This window comes from Rana temporaria, chromosome 3 (genome assembly GCF_905171775.1).
Source record: "Rana temporaria chromosome 3, aRanTem1.1, whole genome shotgun sequence".
Lineage (NCBI taxonomy): Eukaryota > Metazoa > Chordata > Amphibia > Anura > Ranidae > Rana > Rana temporaria.
The window spans coordinates 196,444,895-196,471,878 of record NC_053491.1 but is presented as its reverse complement, the minus strand read 5'-3'; the positions used below and the strand labels follow the sequence as shown (position 1 = coordinate 196,471,878).

Here is a 26,984-nt window from a genome sequence, read left to right as displayed (position 1 = left end):
AGCATTACGCCCAGGTTCACACTTGGTATGATATGCTTCGATTTGAGAAGCGATTTCACATGTGAAATCGCATCTAAAAATCGGCGGCATTTGCCAGCAATTGTCGGCAATGACACCGTCCTAATCGGTGCGACGCCGCATCTGCGGCGCTACACCGATTTCAAAAAGAAGTTCATGTACTACTTTTTGCGATTTCTGGCCGCGATTTACATTGACATCTGTGCAGAAACCTGCACAGATGTCTCTTAAATCGCGGCCGAAATCGGGACTGCCAGCGGGAGTGAAGCCGTGCGCGTTCAGCTGAACTCGCACGGCTTCACTCCCGCAGCCCAGTGTGGACCAGGGCTACAGGTATTTATATAGAGCTAACCATTTGCCAACCATTCATTCCCATCAGTCCCTGTCCTCAAGAGCTTACAATCCAAGGTGCCTAACTCACATGGAGATTATATATATATACACACACACACACATATACACACACACATTGCATTCATAATAATCATACTGTACATATATCCATGTGAGTTAGGGACCTTAGATTGTAAGCTCTTGAGGACAGGGACTGATGTGAATGTACAATATATGCAAATAGTAGCATTTTGGGTATTTTATACATTTTATAACTATGGTTATTATTAATGTGTATATATCCATAGGGACCTTGGATTGGGCGCTCCTTGAGGACAGGTAGAAATGTGATGTAGGATCTAAAGATAAATAAGGTAAAAGGTGTGCGGAGAATCCTGTTGACATGTAGGCGGAGGAGGAGGAGGGGGCGCTGTCCAGTGTCCAGTGCTGATCCCCGCTCATTACCCCGCACGGATCCCAGCAGGGCCAGGTGACGTCACTCTCTGAATGCACAGAGCGCACAGCACTCACCTTCCATCCTCCCCCCGCCATGCAATCAGTGCTACACACGGCCCATCAGTCCACTCCAGCCCCTTGTATCTACAATAGATTACCACCCAGAAACCCAGCAATGCTGTTGATCCGATTACTAGTACAATGCAGGGATAAACCAAGATTACAAGGTCTAGACGGGTCCAGATCGCCCTCCTTGCCTGCCCTGAGGATGGGTGATGGAAGATGCCCACTCACCTGGCTCCAGGGTGCAGAGCAGGCGCGGTGCGGTCCTAGAGATACAGTTCCTCTTCTTCAGTACACTGCTCAGGATGTTCCCCACTCCTCCTCCTCCTGCTCCGGCGTTCTGTCTCTTCAAGCATCTTCCTCCTCTCCTCCCGCTGCAGCTCAGCCTCTCCTGTCTCATGGAGGAGCCCCGGCTACAGGCACAATGACAGCCCGCTGACAGCGGATGATCTCTATGGGCTCCTCACTGGAGGCTTCTTCCCATCAATGTGGGAGCACCAGGGACCGACCGCTCCTCTGCACTACAATCACCAGGATCTATCTGCAGCCGGTAGGTCGCTACAAGCTGGCTTTTGTGGAGGAGATCTGCAGTGCAGAGGCGACCGAGTGCGGGTGCAGGGATGAGGAGGGACTGGGGTAGGGACTGTGTTAGGAAAGCTCCACCTACCAACACTTCTATCATCCTTCTGCCAGGGATCCAGCTCTTTCTAAGGTTACAGCATCATCTCACTCTTTGTACTGGGGGGCTGCAATCTAATCTCACATAATGTCACCATGCAGTGCCAGGTTTTTTGTATACATGGATGTATATCTCATATACAACTAATTACCTACAGTATCTCACAAACGTGAGTACACCCCTCACATGTTTGTAAATATTTTATTATATCTTTTCATGTGACTGAAGAAATTACACTTTGTATAACAGTGTAAATTTGATGTCCCCTCAAAATAACTCAGCACACAGCCATAAAATGTCTAAACCGCTGGCAATAAAAGGGAGTACACCCCTAAGTGAAAATGTCCATATTGGGCCCTTTTAGCCATTTTCCCTGGCATGAGACTTGTTAGTGTTACAAGGTCTCAGGTGTAAACGGAGAGCAGGTGTGTTAAAGGGGAGGTTCACCCTAAAAACGACTTTCTAGTATTACATTGGCTCCCCACATTACAATACAATTATGCCTATTATGTTTTTTTTTGTGCTGTACATACCTTGGTACAGCTAATTCACCCATGGCTTCCGGGTTGCGAGTCCCACGGGAGTGGGTGTTCCTAACATGCTGTTGTTTGACGTGATGACAAAAAACGAGCTCCCCCCGTCGCGTAAGCTGCGTCACGATTGGCGAAAGGAGCCGAACGCCGAGTCGGCGCTATACTGCGCACCGCCGTTCGGCTCCTTTCGGCAATCGTGACGCAGCTTACGCGACGGGGGGGGGGGGGAGCTCGTTTTTGGTCATCACGTCAATCAACAGCATGTTCGGAAGCCACGGGTGAATTAGCTGTACCAAGGTATGTACAGCACAAAAAAAAACATAATAGGCATAATTGTATTGTAATGTGGGGGGCCAATGTAATAATAGAAAGTCGTTTTTAGGGTGAACCTCCCCTTTAAATTCAGTGTTATCGCTCTCTCATACTGGTCGCTGGAAGTTCAACATGGCACGTCATGGCAAAGAACTCTCTGATGATCTGAAAATAAGGATTGTTGCTCTACAAAAAGATGGCCTAGGTTAAAGTGGAGTTCCACCCATAAATATAACATTACATCAGTAGTTTTAAAAAAATTTCATTAGTCCTTTACGAAAAAAATACTTTTTTTTTAGATGCCTTCAAAGTGTTGTTGCTAGGCAGAATAGTTAATCTTCCCTCTTCCTGCACCTAGGTGCTTAATGCACCGCAAAGACTCCTGGGAATGTAATGGGTGTAACTTTCCAGCAGTCTGTGCAATCCCCAGTCTCAAAGAATCATGTGACTTGGACAGCACAGGTGCTGAAACCTGATCTGACACTGCTTGTGCAGCACTGAGCATGTGCGAGATCTGGAAGGCTGAAATCCAGGAAGTCATACAGTCTGGCTTCATGATGCCCACACTTAAGATGGCCCCAGACAATTTCTATTTTATAAAGTGTCTAAATGCTGTAACAACCTAACAAAACGGACCTTAGTTTACAGACTAACTTTACTAGAATATATTAAGCTTGTGTATTACAGGGGTATTTATATTTAAAAAGTGAAATTGTGGCCGGAACTCCGCTTTAAGAAGATTGACAAGACTCTGAAACTGTGCTGCAGCACAGTGGCCAATACCTTACAGCAGGGGTGCCCAACCAGTGCCCCGCGGAGCCTTCTGATGTGGCCCGCGACCTCCTGTTCTGGGATGGCTGGTTGCCAAGTCCAGATAGCAGGTTGCCAACCTGAAATCCCAGAGCTTCAGTGTTGTGAATGAAGCCGGGCGGTAGAGAACGCAAGCGGCTTTTCAGAAAGTGCACCACACCTGCAGGAGATAATAGACGTCAATGGCAAAGTGCAGCTGACCGGCGGGAAAACTGTGTAGGTAGACCGCAGACCATCAGTGTAAAAGCAGCCTTCGGCCCCTCCATTCACCTTAATGGCACGGCAGATGTAAACAGACTTTTGTCCGTTTACACCTGCCTACCTCCAATACCATCTGCTAAAAAAAACAGAAGTTGATCCGTCCCCTTCCATCTGATTGGATCAGAGGGCCCATAGAGTAGATTGGACTGTGTCTTTGCATATGCAGACTGGACACAGACCTGTCATCTGCCCACTCCGCTCATTGTGGCCCACAACTGGTTACTAAGTAGCTTAAGTGGCCCTCAGCCTTCAAAAAGGTCAGGCATCCCTGCCTTACAGCTATATAACAGGACACGTTCCACTCAGAACAGGCGTCATAGTCGACCAAAGAAGCTGAGTGCTGCTCAGCGTCATATCCAGAGGTTGTCTTGGGGAATGGACGTATGAGCAGTGGCGGTGCGTCCATAGAGGGCGCAGGACCGCCGCCCCCTCTCGCTCCTACACCACCACTAAAAACAATACATAGATTCATGCATTGCATGAATCTATGTATTGTTGTCGGCACCGCTGCCACCCACTATTCAGATGACTGGCCCCCTGGTGAGCGCCGACCATCTGAATAACGGCAGCTGGTTGGCTGTGGAAGTGTCTCAGAGCCAATGGCTCTGATAGGCTTTCCGATTACAGCCTGTGGGCTGTAATCGGCTTCCAAATAGTTAACCAGGGGACGCAGGGGTTGTGCGTTCCCTGGTTAACACTGACACGCATCTCAGCCAAACAGGTTCACCGGATCTGGTTACCGGAAACCTGATTGGCTAAAGCGACATTGAGGGCGGGACTACATCAAGGGATCGTGGGGGAGGATGGCTGACCGAGAAAGGTAAGTGCCGGGCGGGGGAGGGGGGGCAATCTGGCGGTATTTTAAGGGGCAATCTGGCGGCATTTTAGGGGAAAACTGGCGGCAATTGATGGGCACAGTGGCGACAATGGCATGGCACAGTGGCTGCGTTTGGCATGGCACAGTGGCGACAATGGCTTGGCACGGTGGCTGCGTTTGGCATGGCACAGTGGTGACAATTTATGGGCACAGTGGCGACAATGGCATGGCACAGTGGCGACAATTGATGGGCACAGTGGCGACAAAAAAATGTTTTATTGAAAAAAAATAACGTAAACGGACGGGCCCCCTGTTGGGCGGGGTCCCCTATTAAATTGGCATGGCTGTCGTCCCAGAAGGAAGCCTCTTCTAAAGATGATGCACAAGAAATCCTGCAAACAGTTTGCTGAAGACAAGCAGACTAAGGACATGGATTACTGGAACCATGTCCTGTTGAGACCAAGATAAACTTATTTGGTTCAGATGGTGTCAAGCGTGTGTGACTGCAACCAGGTGAGGAGTACAAAGACAAGTGTGTCTTGCCTACAGTCATGCATGGTGGTGGGAACATCATGGTCTGGGGCTGCATGAGTGCTGCCGGCACTGGGGAGCTACAGTTCATTGAGGGAACCACGAATGCCAACATGTACTGTGACATACTGAAGCAGAGCATGATCCCCTTGCTTCGGAGACTGGGCTTCAGGGTAGTATTCCAACATGACCGCAAACACACCCCCAAGACAACCATTGCCTTGCTAAAGAAGCTGAGGGTAAAGGTGATGGACTGGCCAAGCATGTTTCCAGACCTAAACCCTATTGAGCATCAGTGGGGCATCCTCAAACAGACGGTGGAGCACAAGGTCTCCAACATCCACCAGCTCTGTGATGTCATCATGGAGGAGTGGAAGAAGACTCCAGTGGCAACCTGTGATGCTCTGGTGAACTCCTTGCCCAAGAGGGTTAAGTCAGTGCTGGAAAATAATGGTGGCCACACAAAATATTGACACTTTGGACATTTTCAATTAGGGGTGTACTCACTTTTGCTGCCAGCGGTTTAGACATTAATGGCTGTGTGTTACATTATTTTGAGGGGACAGCAAATTTACACTGTTCTACAAGCTGTACACTCACTACTTTACATTGTAGCAAAGGGTCATTTCTTGAGAGCCAGTTCACACAGGGGCAGCACGACTTGCCGAGCTACTCGGCAGAGCGATCTGCCCAAGACTTCAGAGGCGACTTGCAAAATGACTTCTGTATTGAAGTCAATGCAAGTCGCCCTGAAGTCATCCCAAAGTAGTACAGGAACCTTTTTCTAAGTCAGAGCGACTTAAGTCGCTTCTATTAGAACAGAACGGAGGGAGACTTGTCAGGTGGATAAGTCGCCTGACGAGTTGCGCCTGTGTGAACCGGCTCTCAGTGTTGTCACATGAAAAGATATAAGAAAATATTTACAAACATGTGGAGGGTGTACTCACTTTTGTGAGATACTGTATGCATGTACAGTGCCTTGAAAAAGTATTCATACCCCTTGACATTTTCCACATTTTGTCACGTTACAACCAAAACATGGTTTTGTAGGGATTTTAACCATTTAAAGTTTTCTCTACTGGTAAATGGTAACAGTATTAAAATGTGCTGTGTGCCACAGCCAATCACCAAAGCATAGGTCAGTTACTGTAGAGCAGTGGTTCTTAACCTTCTTGTGCCGTGACCCCTTGATAAAATGTACTAAGTTGTGGGGACCCCCAACAGTAAAACTATTTTGTAGCGTGGGTTGTCAGCACCCAAGGCAAGACAAGTAATTTGCGCACCTAACCCGAAGGCATTTAGCGCTCCCCGAGTCCTTTCCACTCGTAGAGTATTAAAACTACTTATGGTACATTTTAGGATGTTCCACTCTTTATTCTCCTTTATTTCCCCTTTATCTCTCTATCCCAATTTCTTTTTTTTCCCCATGCCTCTCTCTAGCCATCTTTCTTGTTATTTCTCTTATTCTTTCTTCCTCCCCCTCTTTTCCTCGCCCTTCCAAATATTCTCAATTTTTATTCTGTTTCTTAGCCCCCATTCACACCTAGGCGTTTTGTCGCCTGTAGTGTGACGCCGCTGCCGCCAGAGGGATGAAAACACATTGCCCTCTATGGAGATGGTTCACATCTCCACGCCGGACGCCTGTCGCCTGAAAAAAGGTCCCGGACCTTTTTTTCCAGGCAGCTTTCGGCGTTCGGGAACCATCTCCATAGAGGGGCACATCTAGGCGGACAATCGTGGAGTTTTGTCGCCGCAAATCGCGGTACAAAACGCCGCTATTTGCCGCCGCAATTCGCGGGACAAAACGCAGCGATTTCGTCTGCCTAGATGTGAATGGAGCCTTACTCCTTGGTGGGGGGGGGGGGTGAATGGGATGAGTGGCGGGGAGTTGGGATGAGAGGTAGTGCTGGCGGAGAGTTGGGATGAGGGGCAGTGCTGGCGGAGAGTTGGGATGAGGGGCAGTGCTGGCGGAGAGTTGGGATGAGGGGCAGTGCTGGTGGGGGGGGGGATGGGATCAGTGGCAGTGCTGGCGGGAGTTCTGATCAGCCAAATTAGGTGCTCTTGATCAAGGTCATCCGCTGATCTGAGAACTGTAGTGAGGACTTTTAATGGCAACTATAACCACAGGTAGTGTTACTCACTGTGTTTCCGACTTTGTGGTGTCTCGTAGCAGTGACACCTATGCCAAAAACAGGAGATAGGGTCTCCTCCAGCCCCTCTCACTTCATTCCTCACCAGCTGACCTCTATTCTCTGCCCCGCAGCCATGCTGTGAACTTAGTGGGCGGCTGTGAAGAGGCCGAGTGGGGAGCCGTGGGCTCCAGGGACAGCCCTGTTGGGCGGCTGCAAATAGGCTAGGAGAGTGGTGCAGGCTTCAGGAACAGCCCAGGAATCGTGACCCCTGGCAAATCATCATTTGACCCCCAAGGTGGTCCCAACCCCCAAGTTAAGAACCACTGCTGTAGAGGGATGGTGGGATAGTAGCTAATGCATGTGTGTCAGAGCCAATCAGGAGGATGTCCTTATTTGTGAGAAATCAAAATGTGCATGCATGTATGGCAACCAATGGGAAATCCAAAAGATTGCTTGGTAGATCACAGCATCATGGGCATGTAAGCTAAAGCCATGATCTGTCAGAGGGTCAGCAGGGAAAAATGCAAAGGAAGGGAATAGCAAGGGGATCTTCACAAAACGTCATACAATGCAGACTAAGTAAAATAAGTTGAGTGGCATGTACATAAAAGGAGATAAAAAGGCTGCAAAAAATACGTAGTACATGGCGACAGGAAGATAGTTAACCTCGTAAAATGTATTAACCTGGTGATCAGTTATGCAACCCTACGCAATCCAGAGTATAGCCAAAATAAAATCAACTGCTCATAATAGGAGACATACAGCTTGTAAACCTGATTCATGTAATCTGACCTGAGGAACACATATGTAGTGTTTACTTCTCTCTCTCCAGAGCCCCAAGTCCTGTGTCTTTTCTGCTGTTCCGTACCTCCATTATTGGCCTGATAACTTGACAAGTTCTCCGACACAGGAGATAAAAGCAGCTGGAAATTTGTGTCGGGGAGGGAAATTAGAGACAGATAAGCAGAGAGCTTGTCTATTCACAGTACAGCTCTGCAAGTTTCGTTCCTCTGCCTGTGTGGAGTGGGGTGTGTGCCTTTCCTTCAATCAGCTCACACACAGTGTATACCAAGACTCCACACCCACTGCTGAAACAGGAAGAACGATTTCTAACCCAATGTGCACTTTCTAAAGAGTCTAGAAAGCTGAAGACAGCAGATGTACATGCAAAACTTATGTAGGGAGATTTGTTTTATCCCTGTGTATCATCTGAAGCTATTCACTTCACTGGGTATATGTGAGGGTTTACATCCACTTTAAGTGGTAAAAGCCATCTGGTTTAAAGTTTAGTCTCAGCCCTTCCCCTAGGAGAGGCCAAGGTCCTGTGGCGATCACATTCTAAAGGCAGCAACACAAACTAGAAAGGCACATACAGTATGAAGTAGTAAACAGAGGCTACAGAAAGCATTAAAGTGAGAATTCTGCATTCAAATCTAGATTGAAATGTGAATTTCTAATTCAAATTTAGGTTTCAGCGTTTGCAAGGTAAAAATCCAATACTGTACGTTTCCCTTTGCAAGTGTAACAATGTTAATTTAACAACTTGGTGTTTGTATTCCCTGAGTTCCGTTACAACAGAATTGTTGCAGTTTCTCTTTTTTTCTAAATTTTCCTTAATCATATCAGCCACTGACTGGATTCTCATTGCCGTGATATTCTACATTAAAGCAGCTTATTAATTTTTAAGCTGTATGCCAAGCTACAAGGGCATTTCAGCAGATAAATGACACCTTTTGGGTCTCATGCACACTGAGGCCTCGTACACACGGACGGACTGTCCGCTGAAAACGGTCCGCCGGACCGTTTTCAGCGGACATGTCCGCCCGGAGATTTCTGTCCGATGGTTGTACACACCATCAAACAGAAATCCGTGCGTACACGATACGCGGCCGCGACGATGACGCAGCGACGTGCGCGGCCCTGGAAGGTCAATGCTTCCACCCATGCGTCGAACCACTTCGACGCATGCGAGGGCTTTCGGCCGATCGGACCTGTCCGGTGAGTCTGTACAGACGACCGAACATGTCTGACGGACAGGCTTCCAGCGGACAGGTTTCTTAGCATGCTAAGAAACATTTGTCCGCTGGAAACCTGTCCGATCCGCCGGAAAATTGTCCGGTCGGACGTACAGACGACCGAACATGTCCGCTGAAACTGGTCAGCGGACCAGTTTCAGCGGACATGTTCAGTCATGTGTACGGAGCCTGAGCGTTAAATACACCGCTTTTAGGAGAATCTTGTATTTTTTTTCTGCCTCCATGTTAGTCTATGGGGTTTATTTACCCAAGGCAAATCCACTTTGCACCATTATTATTATAGAGGATTTATTAACTACTTGCCGACCAGCCGCCGTCATTCTACGGCGGCAGGTCGGCTCTCCTGGGCGAGAGCACGTAGTATAACGTCAGCTCTCTGAGCAGCCACTAGGGGCGCGTGTGCGCCGCCGGAGGCGCGTGCGTGCCCCCCGCTCGCCCCCGACTCCCGTGCGTGTGCCCGGCGATCGCCGCCGGGCACACGCGATCGCTCGTTACAGAGCGGGAACCGGGAGCTGTGTGTGTAAACACACAGCTCTCGGTCCTGTCAGGGGGGGAAATGCTGATCTTCTGTTCATACAATGTATGAACAGAGGATCAGTGTTTCCCCTAGTGAGGCCACCCCCCCCCCCCCCCACAGTAAGAACACACCCAGGGACATACTTAACCCCTTCCTCTGCCCCTTAGTGTTAACCCCTTCACTGCCAGTGGCATTTTTATAGTAATCCAATGCATTTTTATAGCACTGATCGCTATAAAAATGCCACTGGTCCCAAAAATGTGTCAAAAGTGTCCGAAGTGTCCGTCATAATGTCGCAGTACCGAAAAAAAAAATCGCTGATTGCCGCCATTACTAGTAAAAAATATATATTAATAAAAATGACATAAAAATACCCCCTATTTTGTAAACGCTATAACTTTTGCGCAAACCAATCAATAAACGCTTATTGCGACTTTTTTTTACGAAAAATATGTAGAAGAATACGTCTCGGCCTAAACTGAGGAAAAAAAATGTTTTTTTTATATATTTTTGGGGGATATTTATTACAGCAAAAAGTAAAAAATATTCATTTTTTTCAAAACTGTCGCTCTATTTTTGTTTATAGCGCAAAAAATAAAAACCGCAGAGGTGATCAAATACCACCAAAAGAAAGCTCTATTTGTGGGAAAAAAAGGACGCCAATTTTGTTTGGGAGCCACGTCGCACGACCGCGCATTTGTCAGTTAAAGCGACGCAGTCCCGAATCGCAAAAAGTGCTCTGGTCTTTGACCAGCAATATGGTCCGGGGGGTAAGTGGTTAAAGCTCAGACAGTTCGCGGAGCGCTTTACAACATGGGGCAGACAGTACACTTACAATACAAATCAATACAGGAGGGATCAGAGGGCCCTGCTCATTAGGGCAATCTAGTGCACTTGGAAGTGCAGTCACTGTAGATCTGAGGGGGACATGCAAGGAAAATAAAAAACAAAATTTTTGCTTGTACATGATTGAATAAAATCAGCAGAGCTTCCCTTCATTTCAGATCTTCCCCTCATATTTACAGTGACTACCATTCCAATAGCACTTTCAAGTGCATTTGCCTTTAGTAAATCAACCCCATAGTGTTAATGCAAATATAGGCATTTAGGAGGTAGGAGTGTTTAACCACTTCCTGCCCAGGCCAATTTTCAGCTTTCAGCACTGTCGCACTTTAAATGACAATTGCGCGGTCATGCAACACTGTACCCAAATGACCAATCACAAATAGAGCTTTATTTTGGTGGCATTTGATCACCTCTGCAGTTCTTATTTTTTGCACTATAAACAAAAGAAGAGGGACAAGTTTAGAAAAAAAAAAAACACCACAAATCTTTTCCTCAGTTTAGGCCGATATGTAGTCTTCTACATATTTTTGGTAAAAATATAAAAAAAAAAAAAATTGCAATAAACGTATACTGTATTTTTCGGACCATTAGATGCACTTTTTTCCCCCAAAAAATATGGGGGAAAATGTCTATGCGTCTTATGGTCCGAATGAACATCTGGCACCGCCCCCCGCCGCCGATGTCAACGCCTCCGCCACAACAAAAAGCCCCCCCAGATGCATGAAAAACCCCCGACCTGTACTTCCAAGTCCCGGTTCCCGCGGCCTCCTCCCGCACAGTTGCCGCATCCGCCGATGCCCAGCTTATTGCTCCAGCCGCCGCTGCAGGCACGGAGGTGCCTGGTCAGTGACAAAGTGATCTGCAGCCTTGTGAATATTACAGAACACTGCCCCACTATGCACCTCGTCATGCCGCCCAGACTCTGGTAGGACACTATTGTGAGAGGAGAGTGGGGAGAAATTTATGGCAGCCAAGGAGTGAGTGGATGGAAGGCTGTGCTGCTTTTGGAGGACAGGTGACAGCCCGCTCTGCTGGGACTTGTAGTGCCTCTGTGGGGGGCTGATATACGGCAACCTGCTCTGCTGGGACTTGTAGTGCCTCTGTGGGGGGCTGAGATATGGCAACCCGCTCTGGTGGAACTTGTAGTGCCTCTGTGTGGGGACTGAGGATTCCTCAGTTTCCCCACGGTATAGGGCACTACAAGTCCCAGCAGAGCAGGCTGCCATATCTCAGCCCCCCACAGAGGCACTACAAGTCCCAGCAGAGCGGGCTGCTCTTACAGAACAGGAGAAGCAGCTGGGGGAGGGGGGGGTTTGTACTGGGAGGGGAGAGAAGACGGCACAAGTTTGAGATGGGGAGGATTTTTTTCTGAGAGTGAGGATTTATGCTGGGAGGGATTTCTTTGGCACAGGTCAGGTTGCATTTCATGGGCACTGGTAAATAGTTTAGTGGACCATTCGGTTCAGAATATTTTTTTTTCTTGTTTTCCTCCTCTAAATCCTAGGTGCGTCTTATGGTCAGGTGCGTCTTATAAAGCGAAAAATACAGTAATTGATTAGTTTGCGCAAAAGTTATAGTGTCTACAAAATATGGGATATATTTATTGCATTTTTTTTACTAGTAATGGCAGTGATCTGCGATTTTTTATTATGACTGACAGTGCGGCGGACATATCGGACACTTTTGACACATTTTTGGGACCATTCACATTTATACAGCGATCAGTGCTATACAAATGCACCGATTACTGTCTAAATGTCACTAGCAGGGAAGGGGGTTAACACTAGGGGGTGATCAAGGGATTAAATGTGTTACCTAGGGAGTGGTTCTAACTGTAGGGGGAGGGGACTCACAAGGGGAGGAGACCGATCAGTGTTCTGGGAACACACCATCGGTCTCCTCTCACCTGATAGGACGTGGATCTGTGTGTTGTCCTCTCTCCACAAACACATCCTGTTGCCTGGACAATAAATGTGCAACTGCAGAATATGTTCAGTGCTCTGCTTCCTTTTTTTTTTTTAAACAGTTCCTTGTCAGCATGTTTGTATGCAACACAAGTGATTAGTTTCCAGTCCTGCCCTTATCTCTCCCAGACTTAGCACTGCTTTATCAGGGATTAAAAGAGGCTGGTACTAAGCCACATTCAGGTACTAACCCTAGCTGCACTAAAAAAAAAGAAAAAAGCACTTGCCCATTTTTTCATGCTGTGTGCGGCAACCTTGTACACCTTACATTCACAGCATAACAAAAGCATGATGTAAGAAACAATTCTAATGCCCAAGGACAGCCATAGAATTAAAGGTTAGTTCACCTTTCCAGAAAAAAAAAAATGTATAAATACAAATATGTTTGCAAAAAAAAAAAAAATTGCATTTATAATTTTTTTCCTGCAGGAGCCTGGAAAGCATTGCATTCATGATCAGTGGATCAGGGTTGCAATGTCAGGCTTCTTCATATAAGCCCTGCAGCTTTCTGACTGTACCTTCATACTGCTCTGTTTGAAAGCTGCAGGGCTTGTGCATCAGCACTCTGGCAGTTCATTCAAAACCAGAAGAAAAAAAAACAAAAACAAAACAAACACACATCAGCTGAGATGGATGACGGTACATGCTATTCATTCACAGGAAATTGTGAATAAATGACTCAGCTGTGTGGGCGGAGCACTGCACGGCCGCATTCTTTTCAAAGAGTGACAGCAGGTGCAGGGTAAAGATTCCCCACCCACTGTCACACTGGCAGCAGGACCTGTAACATGTTAAATGTTACACCCCAAATACGGGAGGGACATGTATCATGTTCAAAAAGGTGAACTTAATTCAGCCATAGATGGAGCGATTTTCTTGCCTGCAACCACGGGTTAGTGTTGATGGGGAGATTCCCTCCAGCGGAGCCATTGTGTTTTCTCAGCCGGAGGGTGGAGGAAGCCAGCCCTGTCAGGAGAACGGAGTGATTATGCTAGCGGCTATAATAAATCGCATGCAAAATTCGACAGGCTGGTTGTACCCAAGTTGATCGATCAACTTGGGTCCATTCAGCCTGCCCATATATGCAGGGATTTGAATCGTCTATGGCTGGCTTATGACTTTAAGGCTGGGTTTACACCTATGCGAACTGGGTGCGAGTTTGCCTGCATCTAATTCACACGGCAGGAAATTGTGAACGGCTCTCTATGGAGCTGGTCACATATCTCCATTGCAGCTGCATAGTGGCTTGCACAGGAACGTCTTTGGCTCAGTTTCAGGGCCAAATTCAGACAAAAATTTGGCCCCGATTAGTTCCTGAAACAGAGAACAGGGACGAACCGGACTCCTGCTGTGAGCCGAATCCGTCGGACCCAGCCTAAAGGATAAGTTCATCTTCGACAGCATGCAACACCCCAAGGGGGTGTAACATGCACCAGCCCCCCCCATTCTCCCCTGTAACAGTGGGTAGGGGTTCTTCTCCCTGAACCCGCTATCACAATAAATGAACTGCATTGTGACAGATGGCTTGAAGTTCTCAATGAAATGCAAGGACACTGGTGAGCGCTCTTGTTATTCATTGATATTCCTGCTCTTCAGTAACCATCTGCCCATATGGGATGTACAGGCTATACTGAGAGTCTGGAGGCACCTGGCATTGCACCCGTGATCTGATCACAAGTGCATTGCTTTCCTGACTCCTGTGGGAAAAAATTATAAAATGCACTTTTTATTTTTTTAAAATATGTGCATTTAGGGCCAGATTCTCGTATATCCGGCGTATCTGTGAGGCGGCGTAACGTATGTCATTTACGTTACGCCGCCGCAAGTTTTACAGGCAAGTGCTTTATTCACAAAGCACTTGCCTGTAAAGTTGCGGCGGCGTAGCGTAAATCACCCGGCGCAAGCCGGGTAGGGGGCGTGGAGCATTTAAATTAAGCGCGTTCCCGCGCCGAACGTACTGCGCATGCGCCGTCTGGAAAATATCCCAGGGTGCATTGCTCCAAATGACGTCGCAAGGACGTCATTGGTTTCGACGTGAACGTAAATGGCGTCCAGCCCCATTCACGGACGACTTACGCAAACGACGTAAATTTAAAAATTTTGACGCGGGAACGACGGCCATACTTAACATTGGTTGCCCCTCATATAGCAGGGGCAACTTTACGCTGCGCAAATCTAACGTAAACGTCGTAACTTCACTGCGTCGACCGCGCGTACGTTTGGGAATTCGCGTATTTTGCTAATTTGAATACTCGACGGGGAAAACGACGGAGGCAACACCTCACCCCAAAAAAAAAATGCATATAAGATCCGACAGCGTAAGAGCCTTACGCCTGTCGGATCTAATGGATATCTAGAGAATCAGTCGCATAGATACGACGGCCCAGATTAGGACTTACGACGGTGTACATTGCGTTGCGCCGTCGTAAGCCCTTTGAGAATCTGGGCCCAATTGTTTTTTCCCCCAAAAGGTGATGATCTCATGTGTATGGATAATTTTGGAGAAGATTATCATTGGAGTCAATGTGTTATGCACAATAACAGTTGCAATAGCCACAAGTTTATAGAAATTAATCATATAAAACAAACAGAATTGTTGGTGTGATTAAAAAAAGCATCCAGATTATGTCTAGGTAACAGAAGTGTTTTCCCGGGACACTGATCTTATTTCCTGAAGAATCACTTCCATTAATCACCACTCCTCTCTCTCCCCCTGCCCATTAACTTAGCAGGACATATAGCACTTTGCAGATAAGCCAAACACATTAAATTCAGGCTTACAATGTGCAGCTGCATTTTAACAAGGAGGATGCTATGGAAACGCCAGCTCAAGGCCTTAATTTGATTAGTGCCCATTTCATTTTGGAAAGTATCATGTTGCACACATTATGGTGCTAAAATATGGGCAGTCATTTCACACATCCTGATTTTAGCCAGTTTTCTTGGCTTCGTAATATTTAGACACAATCAGCAACACCTTTCTACGAAAGACTCCCAGCTTTAAAGTGCATTTCCACCCTTGCCGCAATATCGAGATAACACTTACTTTATATTTGTTACATGTTCTCTTTTACATAAGAGAACTTTAAAAATGCAATGTTAAGAAGGGGTCCGGGGAGTTTATGTTTACCATCATTAACGTTCACATTCTGCGATTAAATGGAGAGGCAGGATGGCCACATCACATCATCTCCTTCTCGTACAATCAGAGAATGCTTTGTATTCCTTGAGAAAAGTGCACTCTGAATCAGGGGCGGACTGACCATTGGGACTCTCGGGCACTGCCCGAGGGCCCCATGCCACTAGGGGGCCCCATCAGGGTTGCCAGGCTCAATAAAACCAGGGACAGTATGTAAAAATCTGTGTTTTTTTTACATCTGTCCTGATATGTCTGAAACCAACATGCTTTTGATGTGAAAATCCTGAGATTTTAGCTGCCCCGCCTCTGCACTGCCTCCTGGCGTGGTGGCCATCTGTAAGCCCGGGGGCCCCATAAACTTCTATTGCCCGGGGGCCCCATGAGTTGTCAGTCCACCCCTGAATGGTGCCCACGGTAAGAGAGCAACCCACTGTGGTTACTATGCAACTGTGCAGTTGCTGGGCACGGGACCCAGAGTACAGCAACTATTGCTGTATCACAGTGATTTCCAGCTTTCACAGGAATCTCACAGGTATGGAATATACATACTTACATTGGTCCAGCTTCAGCCAATGTACCTTTTCTACAGGATGCCAAGGTTGGGTCCCAGACAGGTGCTATGTGGCACCAATAAATGTGTTGTGGTCCCTTTAAGGCAGTGGTTCTCAACCTTTCTAATGTCGTGACCCCTTGATAAACATTTCACAAATTGTGGGGACCCCTAACAGTAAAATTATTTTCGTAGCGTGGAACCCGTACTACAGTGGTGTTTCGCAGCAGTGACACCTATGTGCTGAAATCAGGAGATAGGGTCTCCTTCAGCCCCTCCCACTTCACTTTCCTCACCAGTCAGCTGACTTCTAGTCTCTGCCCCCCAGCCATGCCGTAAACTGAATGGGCATCTGCAAAGAGGCTAAGTGGGCGGCCGCAGGCTCTAGGAACAGCCCAGCTGGGCGGCCAAGAAAAGGCTGGGAGAGCGGTGTGGGCTCCAGAAACAGGCCAGGATTTGGTGACCCCTGGCAAATCATCATTCGACCCCCAAGGGGGTCCCGACCCCCAGGTTGAGAACCACTGCTTTAAGGGAAATGTTTTCGGTACTCAGGAGTCTCACCCGTGATGGGTGAGGAATTCTGGGCGAGTAAGGTAGAGGAGAGGAGTGACTCGCAGTCCTCTCTTAGTAGTGGCTTATTTGGGACCCGGAATTTGAGGTCCAGAGTGACTTTCGGGTGGGAAAAGGGCCTCCGCTACTGACTATGGGGACTGCAGTCCCTACAGGGTTAAATTGGTTTTAAAGGCTTAAGGCTTTTTACCTTCATGCAGCATTCTATGCATGAAGGTAAAAGATCTTCTGTGTGCAGCAGCTCCACCATACCAACCAAATACTCACCTGAGCTCCCTCTCGATCCAGCAATGTGTACAAGAGCGGAGCTTCTCTCAGGTCTCTCATTCCTTATTGGCTGAGACAGCAGTGGGAGCCATAGGCTCCTTCTGCTGTCATTCACAGCCAGTAAGCCAATGCGGAGAGAGAGGGGGTGGGGCCGAGACGTGGCTCTGGAGCGAGCACGCACCAGTGCCCCCAGAGCAAGCATCTTGCTATTGGGGGCACTGGCTGAAGAGGAGGAGCTAAGAGCGCCGGCATGGGACCCAAAGAAGGAGGATTGGAACTGCTTTGTGCAAACTACTACTACAGAGCAGGTAAGTATGACATGTTTTTTTTTTTGTTTTTTTTATAACAATCGCTTTAAAGCAACCTCCAGGAATCAGCACATAAGGCAGGAGGCTCCTAGCTAGTGCTATGGGGTGGAGTAGGAGTTCAGAGCAGACCTGGCTGCGTTCTGCATGTGTGAGGAAAACGGACAAACATCTAAAGCTGGATGCTGCTAACTTGGCGGTAAAGCCCTTATATGAATTTTACATGCCCGATATTTTAGTTTATGCTGGAGATAAGTGGACTTTGCGTTGTGTTTGCCAAAGTTTTGTTTTGCTGCTGGAAGCTATATTCTGTTTGCTTTAAAGAAAAATAGACTTTTAGGTTTACAATAAATGGCTGTTGCACACGATCCCGATGTGCTATACTCCCTGAACTTTACATTATGCAATAAAATCCATACCTGCATTTCAGCTTCAAAGATCCCAAGGCTTGGGTGGTACATTGTATGTTAATGCATTTTTAAACCAATCAATCCCTAAACGCCTAGTATGTACGTCAATCCCTAGACTAGCTTGAAGCTTGTGGACCCCGATGCAAAAGTTAAACTATAAAAAGTTTAGGATTAATTTTTAGGTATGCTGTAATAGAATCACTTAAAAACATATGATGGGCAGCACAGTGACCAATGCCCTGTACACACGATCGGAATGTCCAATGGCCTAAAATCCGATGGAATTTTTCATCGGAATTCCGTTCAAGCTGTCTTGCATACACACTATCAGACCAAATTCCGACTGTCCAAAGCGCAGTGACGTAAAACACTACGACGAGCCAAGAAAAATTAAGTTCAATGCTTCCGAGCATGCGTCGACTTAAATCTGAGCATGCGTGTTTTTTTTTCTCCATCTGAGTTGCACAGAGATGATAGGAATTTCCTATCGTTTTTTTATTTCCTCATCGAAAAAAATACAACGTTCTATTTCTAAACATCGACGGAAAAAAGTCTGATGGGGCCCACACACGATCGGAATTTCCGATGAAAAAAAATTGTTTTCATCGGAAATTCCGATCGTGTGTACACGTCATAAGTGTTTAGCACTTCTGCCTAGCAGCACTAGGGTCGTCGGTCGAAACCCAACCATGGCACTACCTGCCTGGAGTTTATTTTCTCCCTTTCCTCCATGTACTCCGATTTCCTCACACACTCCAAAGAACATGCTGGGGTAATTGGCTCCTGTCTAAATTGGCCTTCGTATGTGTACGTGCGAATGAGAGTTGGGACCTTAGATTGTAAGGTCCCTGAGGGCAGGGACTGATGTCAATGTACAAGATACTGTAGATGTAAAGCTCTTCATAAATTCAATTGAATTGTGCTATACAAGTACCTGTAAGAATAATAAATATAATGTGTATTTCTCAAACTTGGCTTCAAAAGGTGAAATATACAAAAAGTGTATGTAAACCTTAAAGTGATATTAAAGCAATTTTTTTTTTATTAAAAAAAGGGGGTACAGTAATACATTGGATTGCGATTAACGCGGTTTACAAGCGTTTCACAATGCAAGCTAGTTTTTTTAAATCCCGACTTCGATTTGCAAGCACGGTCTTGCAAGACGAGCAGGATTCAAGCCAATCGGGTGTGCAGTGCTGCATTTGGCATTATTTTTTTGTACCTGTTTATTGGTGTGATAAAACATGGAGGAAACGTGCATGTATTAAAAAGATGTTCTAAATATGTTTTTTTTATTATTATTTTTTTGTTGCCTTGGTATACGCTTTAAAATGACCGCCTACGGCTATAGTGATGATTATTTAACCAACTGATGACAATCGTGAAATTATTGCCACATGGATTTTGTGTTTGCACGCATGAATTTATTTAATTAGCAAAGAGATATAATCTCTTTATATAGCCGGACCATAGGCTTAGTGACATTACCTAGAAAGAGTTGCTGCAAAGAATTGATAGGCAGCATTAGATTGAATTTTTTAATTGTTTGCCTGGAAAACAATGGGCACACCAACACCTCTATTATTTTCTTAAATGACTGTCACTCATTACGATATTCTGTGTGGATAAAGGGGAAAGGTAGACAACTGCATGTAAATATATTTCACCTTACAAAAAAAAAAAATTTTCAGAATCTGATCCGATTGTGCCTTATATTTCGGCCTTCTGACTACCATTGACAGAGGCGGTCATTGTTGGGTTCCCTTTTGAAAAATACAAAATTGAATTGCTGCCATGCAGACTTTTCTGCCTCAATAGTTTGATTCACTGACCATAACAAGTATTTTTTATTTTTTTTGCATAGCTGTTCCTGATCAGGGATGCAGAAAGTATGTAAGCCACTCACTGGATCAGCATTATGGCTTCTTACATATATAAGAAAAGCACATGGGAAACCAGCTCACCTCATCTGCAGTGCCAGATCCTAGCCCGCTACAAACGTCTGCGTGCAGTCTCCTGATCTTAGATGGTAAAACGGCCAGTCAGCTAGCAGTTTCAAGATGTCTACAATGGCCTTAATTTCACATCGAAGAGGCCTCCTAGCTGACCTGTTTGCAGTTGATTATATATGTTGTGCAGCGCCCTGCTCCTGTTGGGTAGGCGCCATTTGTAAATTTAAGGTATCTGAGCTGTAGTTTAGCTCAGAATGATTATGCTAAATTATTGGTTTCTGTTCCAGTTCAGCTGCGTTGCTTGTTTTCCACTTGGCTGTGGGTGTCGCTGTCACCACGGGTCAAGTTTGGAAATGCAGCGGGTTGGGTGCATTGAGTATTTTCTCCCAGAAGCAATTCAGCAGGCGTGGTCCCCGGGACAGACACTGTTCTGGTGGGGTCTTCCGATCCTGACCTGAGGGCCCTCCTGGCCTCAGGGATGTGCTAGCAGTTTTCTTTTCGGCCTCGGGGCCTGCTAGCCTGAGGTTCCCCGTTTCTGGGGCCTACTGGTCCAGTGATGGTCCTGTGCCGTCTTCTCTGCAGTAAGAAGCCGATCAATTGAGGATTCAATTAGAGGACCCATCCTGGCCAATCTACCTCACAGTGCTGCCGGCTGGCTGAAAGATCCTGGTACTGTGAGGCTGTGTCTTTGGAACTTTTTCAAAGTGTGTGTGTGGTTACACGGTCCTGTGGCAGAGGACTGTGCAACGACTCGACGGCACTCATCAAGTCTGTGGCAGGGACTTTTGAACGAGCTTCGCACCGGCTGCTAGGTCAGTGAGAGAGGCCTATCCGGTGGTTGCTGAATCCAGTGTGGAAACTGGATCCAAGAACGTACCCATGATCCGCAAAGCAAGGTACCTGAATCTCCTCTAACCCTCGCTCCATCCCTCCGTCTGATCTTGCTTAATAAATCCTTGGAAAAAGAGAAAGTGTTGGTGCAGACCTTTGTGAATAACTCTTCAAGGAGGACCCCTAAGATAAATGTGGTAAGGTAACGGCAGACCCAAATTCAAACCAGCAGCTCCTACGGGGGTAGTGCTACAGTAAAATTTACAAATCACAATTTTGGCAAGAGTCTTTCGTCATGGTTTTCAGAAATGAATGGGCATTTTCTGTCTTATATGTCATCTATGCCTGTGGACTTCCAGTTCCACCTTGTATATTATTGAGATGATAACAAAAAACACACAACCTCCTAAAGTTGTCTTTTGCCTTCATGGATGCACTTGTAAATTTTTGCATTTGGGCTGAAATTCTCCTTTAATGTGCCATTTTCAGAATAATCGGTAATATTAAATTGCCTTTACTGAATCACCATAGGACTCAGCGCTGGCAATCTCACTATGCTGATAAAAACCTCTCCCCCAATATCAACTTTCAAGCCTTAGTAAGACGGTGAAAAACATCATTAGCTCATGCTGAGTGGGAGAGAGACATCTGTTCATATTCCAAAGCCAAGGACACATTGCCTGCAGTTTTAAGAATAAGTGCACTTTTAACACGCCATAGCCCATTGAAAATAAATAGTCCAATTGGACAACGTTATACCAATAAACTGTAAACGTGCTTACTTTTGGTCTTAGGAGCCAAGCCTGAGTTTTCTAATGATCTGTATAATGCATTCATTTATACAGTGTACTATGTGCACCAATGAAGGTATCACTGGGCCCCAATTACACTCATCCTTCACTAATGTTCCTAATCCACCTAGTGATGCCTTCTTTCTAGGGCTGTGGAAATTAACTTTTAATTAATCGATTAATCTTTAATTTTTTTGATCAATCAAAATTATTTTGATTTGTACTCACCTCTCCGCTGGCTTCAGGGAGTTCTGTCGGAGAATCCGGCCACCCGCGGGGCTTGCCCTGTCCATCTGAAGGGCTCCTTTGCTGTGCCTTCATATCTGCATGTCGGCGGGACCTCACTATCTGCCACACACAAGGGATGTTACACTTCCCTCCATCAACCTGGGATTCTACAACCATCCCCTGGGAGTTGTGATAGTTCCCTTCACGGGACATCTACATGCCGACGGACTGATTTGAACTTCTCCTCATCTGGATTCAGCAGTGGTATCGTTGTACACATTTTTATACCAGTATCATACTTGGCTATATGTTTTTATGACTGCTTTTGTTACCGTTTGGTATTACTCGCACCATTTTTACAGTTTATGTAGCTACATCGATTTTATCTCCAGTGCAATATTTATTTGGTTACCTACTTGAAGACTATAAAAGTTTTAATGCTATTCCCATCGAGCGTGGCCTTTGTGTGTTTTTTGTATCCTGCTATCCATTTTTCCAGTGGTTGGTAGCTGCACTGGGAATCAGCCTGCAAGGAGGAGATCAGCTAAAAGTAGTTGGATCTGAATGTGCGTTATAATTAATCGAAATTAGTCGATTAATCGATTAAAAACAAAATTGATTAATCGAACACAAAAATTTTGGGCCAAATCCTCAAAAGAGATATGCAGGCGGAACTGCTGTTCAGCCTGCGTATCCCTGTGCCTATCTTTGGAACTGATCCACAGAAGTATTTTTCCAAAGATAGGCATAAGATCTGACATCTGTAAGACACTTACACTGTCAGATCTTAGGATGCAGTACCGTATCCGCCGCTGGGGGCATTTCGAGTCGAAATGCCGCTTTGCGTATGCAAATGAGTACTTAGGCAGATCCACAAAGCTTTTTAGCTTTGTGTTTTCTGCGTAAGTTACGTTTTGCATGCGTAAAATTAGGGATGCTTTTACAAGGTGTAAACTGTTTACACCTTGTAAAAACATACCTTTTTTTCGATCGCCGCTATTTTTTTTAAATTTCAAATTTTATTTTTCGCCGCGTAACTTTTTTTTTCCCGACGCAACTTTATTGTCCCGTCGCAATCCACAAAGCCCGACGTAACGTAATTTTGCGCGCTGCCCGTCGGGAAAAATGACGTCACACGCATTCGCAGAACGTCCGGCGCGGGAGCGCGCCTCATTTAAATTGTCATCGCCCCCTGGATGAGAAGACCGCCTTGCGACGGAGGCACTTAAGTTACACAGGCGAAAATTTCTAGGTAAGTGCTTTGTGGATTGGGCACTTCCGCCAGTGTAACTTAACTGCTGAAAGTTAAGTTAGGCAGGTTTTTTGTGGATTTGCGCCATTGATCAGTAACAGCCCTACTTCTTTCATATAACAGGATTGTTCCTTTAGCCATTCTCGGACACAAAGTAAACCAATTTATTTGTGTAAGGGCGTTATTCTTTAAACAATGTTAAACGTTAATTTTTGTACATAAATACATATACATAGATGGATTTTTTTTCGTATCATCATGGCCACTCTATCAAATATGGCACAAAAAAAAAAAAAAGGTAGACAAGAAATAATCCTTTTCTTTTTAGAGGACTATACTCCTTTACCACGGGAACAATTTAGATTTAAACTCAAGACAAGGTTCTTTCCATTTATTGTCATTGTCAGAGCTCCACCTCTGTATTACCCTAAGATATTAGGATGCACTTATTTCCCTTGGTAAATTATAAAAAAAAAAAAAAAACGTATTTACCACTAATGCAGCTGTTATTTGATTTAATTAAATAAAAAAACACTAGGGTCTGCCCTGCCCATTCCCCTCCTGAAAATGCTGATTGCCAGGTAGTCTTGCTGATTCAGTAATGCTCAGAAAGACTTACAACAAGCATGCAGATCAAGAGTTCTGAAGTCACTTTGACTTTGGCTGCTGCGTGGTTGTCACATGTCAGTGACTCAAAGTTTTGAGACAGAAACAATCTGGCAACTAGCAAGATAAGCTTTGCAATAGCAGCACCCACATTTCCCTGAAGGTTTCTTTTAAAGGACGAAGCATGTCGGCTACTGTTGATCTCATTTTTAAATGCTAGTTGCCTGGCTGTCTCTAGCTTCAATGAAACCTTTAAAAGTAGAACTTTAGGACTAAAAGAAATAAAATAAAAAAATAAGGGCAAACATGCAGGAATTTTAATAGACAGACATGCTTTGTCTCTCTTGCATTAAAGTTACCTACCTGCCTGCCGGCCCTTGAACAGTCAGCTGCGCACTCGCAGCGGACTGTACAGATTTGACAATGCTGAATCCGACTGAACTTTTGAGCATGTGCAGGAGTGACTTCACCCCTGCCCAGCCAATGAACACGGATGGCAATCGAGACCTGGAGGTCAAACGCCTGGGCGGGGAGCTCTGCGAAGCCACATCACTGGAGCCGAGGTGGAACTAGTTCCGCTTTAATAAGGAAACAAGATGATGACCTTTAATGCCCTTGCCTTTTGTAGAGGCTGGTTGTCTGACTACCCTACGCAGTCAAAGGCTTCAATACTTTGAGTCAGTCAATGACAAAAAATCATTGATCAGGTGTTCTACATAATTATTTCATTGGATCTGCTTGACTACATGTTACCTTCAAAAGCAGATAGGGAAAGGGACTAACCACTCCAGATGGATGTGCTTGGTACTTTGGTCTCCTCTCAGAAACCACGAGTGGTGGCAATGCGCAGAGCACGAGACAAGAAAATATGTATGGACAGCCGCACTCCAAAATAACCTTTTGGTTGCCTTTACTGGTAAAATAGGATAAAAGCACTACAAGCCACAACAAAAATAGGACACACATCTGACGCGTTTCGCACTAATGCTTAGTGCTTAGTCATAGATTTCCTTCAAAAGCAGAAAGAAGGAGGGTAAACAGAGAAAATGCACAAAGTGGCAATGACAGCAATAAGTCAACAGATGTAATTGCACTCAAATCGCTCCAGTGGGGCACTTTTTGGAAAGAATAGAAGAGTCTGAAATACCTATGTAGCATTTCAATAGCCAATTCATAATAAAAAATAAATAAAGTTATTTCAGGCATAAAACCTTTGGTACATTTTTTTTATTATTCTTTGTTATTCTTCAATCAAGTAAGATCCTCATATTATTTAAAAAGGGGTTTTACAAACTGAGTCCATTTGGCAGTTTTGCATGCCTGTCCAGAAAACAAAGTAAAACTTGGGATCAATTGCTTGCTGTGAATCCTCTACAATGCACCAAAATTAGCATATAGAGCATTATCAACAGCGCCAAATTACATAAAGCCATATAAATTGAATTCCAAAATGCCTGGGGCTGAGCCTTGCCAGGAAGCAACATTACTTTTAAAGCTAAAAGACAATTCTGTAAGTCATTAAAGACTAACCCTTTGGTCTGAAAAAGTCATAAATGAACTCTAGGGTTATCAGTAGAAAGACAAAAAAAAAAAACGTACGTCTGTGGAAGGCTCTCTGTATGCAATCAAATTGATCAGGCAGCTTAGAAGACATGGAATTATAACCAACATAATATGCCACTCTGTGGAAGGCCAGATTTATGTTTTCTTCCTCCCTCCTATACCTCAGTAGACTGGCTAGCTTTTTAATTAAAAGTCTACATTTGGCTTTAAACAGGAAACTAACAAACAGTCTTTCAAATGTGAGGAAAGATTCAATCGTATCACCAACTTCAGTGCACACCACAGTGTCAATCCAATCTCCTTACCAGAAATAAATGGAAAACAGGCATATATCAGAGCTCTGTAATGGTTTCAGCTCAACTCTCTGGTCAGACTACTCGATATGGCTGAATCACATAGAAAGAACCAGCATCAGACACCGCTCATGGAACCCAAGTAACCAGGACATCCAGCACCAGGTATAGCAGAAAACATTTCCTCCCAGTCATGTGGATGACATCACAGATGCGGGCGGCGGATGATGTCGCAGGACCCCTTCGTTAGGCATGTGACACATGCCTTATCAAAGGGGTCCTACATGGTTCTTAAACATTGCACTACACTGCTTTATGGTGTGAACTTTGAGTTAAAAAAACTTTTGGATGAAATTGATGATCCTTTGTGTGCTGGCGAATATCTACGTATTGTATGGGTTCCAGTATCCAGCTAGTGATCGCTACAGCACCCAGCAGCCTAAAGAGCTTATTCCAGGAATTTGTGCTCTGCCCTAAAACTTGCCACAACAGATGAACAGAGCAGTTGGGGTGCAGTGGTGAAAGAGGGGTGCAAAGTTGAAAAAAAGGTGAGCACTGGTGAAAGAGGGGGGTACGGGGGGGCAAAGGTTAGCATTGGTGAAAAAGCGGGTAGCAGGGTGCAGAGGTGAGCACTGGTGAAAGAGGGATAAGGGGGGTTCTGAGGTGAGCATTGGTGACAGAGAGGTACAGGGGGTACAGAGGCGAACACTGGTGAAAGAGGGATAAAGGTGGTCCAGAAGTTGGCATTGATCAAAGAGGGGGTACAGGGAGGGTGCAAAGGTTAACATTGGGGTAAGGGTTACAGGGCTCAATGCACATACATACATTAGCACAAAGGTAACATTTTGTTACTCTGAATGGGGAACAGGCAGTACTGTATTTTGGCAGCCTGATCGCACATTTATCCAGCACAGCAAGGCTGGGACTACAGGATGCGGAAGGGGCAGAAGCTCTGGGCGTAACAATTAACTGGAAGCAGGGGGAGGGGGGCGCAGGTGAAGTTCGGTGTGCAAGCACCCTCGGGGGTTAAAGTCTCCTAGCTGAAGATACAGACAGAAAGCAGAGCTGCAATGGGGTGCCAAGTTCGTTCCTGCACCCAGCACCAGTCTAAACTACTGTACATACGCCTGACAGGTGACTTCTAGTTCTGTAGTGGGGGGTGGAGCTCTATGTACTGGGGGGAGAAAGGGGGGGTGAGGCTTGTAGTGAGGAAAGGGGAGGGTCAGAGTAAGGAGGAGGGGTTATAGATCACACCAGGTACTACAGCTCCAATGTTGCCAATGAAGATTAAGTCTAATGTCACACACCGTTGTCAGCTTGTCTGGTTACTCACAGTGGCTAGCTGCTGCCATAACGATATTCCTCTTCAAACAGCTGACGTATAACAAAGGCGGACGGTCGGCAAGGGTTAAAATAATGTTCAGGTTTCTGGGAAACCTTAATAAGAGCAATCCATTGGGGGACATTACAAAAAAATGCCCTTTATATTGGTGGTCAGTGGAAAGAATGTCCGGCACTTACATACAGCTATGCGAATATGAAGGAATATCTGGACAGCGATCGGCTGTCCAAATAGTCCTTCTTTTTCGTATTGCTACATGCATTGCCAGCACCTGTGGCTCCAGATTCGGTGAAGAGGTTCAGCATTCAAATCTTCTGCCTTGAGCGGTGACTCCCTTTCTCTCTCTGTTCCTAGACCTTACATATAGCTAAATAGATAATTAGTGTCATACTGCTTGATTGGTCAAGTGGTTTGGCCCTGCCAATATGCACCATAAAACAGAAGATAAAATAGCCACAGCTCAAGAAAACAATAACAACTTCTGGACAAACCTTGGTTAAGAATGGCTTTTCTAGGGTTTGATTTAGAATGTACTGTAGCAGAGTGGGTGAACGGTCTCAAGTCTATCTTAAACCAT

General features: G+C 45.6%; 1 protein-coding gene across 6 annotated transcripts in view; it reads right to left on the bottom strand.

The window, feature by feature from the left end:
• TBC1D30 (TBC1 domain family member 30) overlaps positions 1-26,984 on the bottom strand; it is a 113,178-nt gene that overhangs the window by 51,233 nt on the left and 34,961 nt on the right. For 2 of the 6 annotated variants that reach the window (XM_040344082.1, XM_040344083.1), the window contains exon 1: positions 1,102-1,481. The exons of the other annotated variants lie outside the window; for them this stretch is intronic. In XM_040344082.1, coding sequence (XP_040200016.1) covers positions 1,102-1,270 — 169 coding nt within the window. In that variant the 5' untranslated portion in view covers positions 1,271-1,481. Of the gene's footprint in view, positions 1-1,101; positions 1,482-26,984 lie in introns of those variants that run through there. 6 annotated transcript variants of the gene reach the window in all.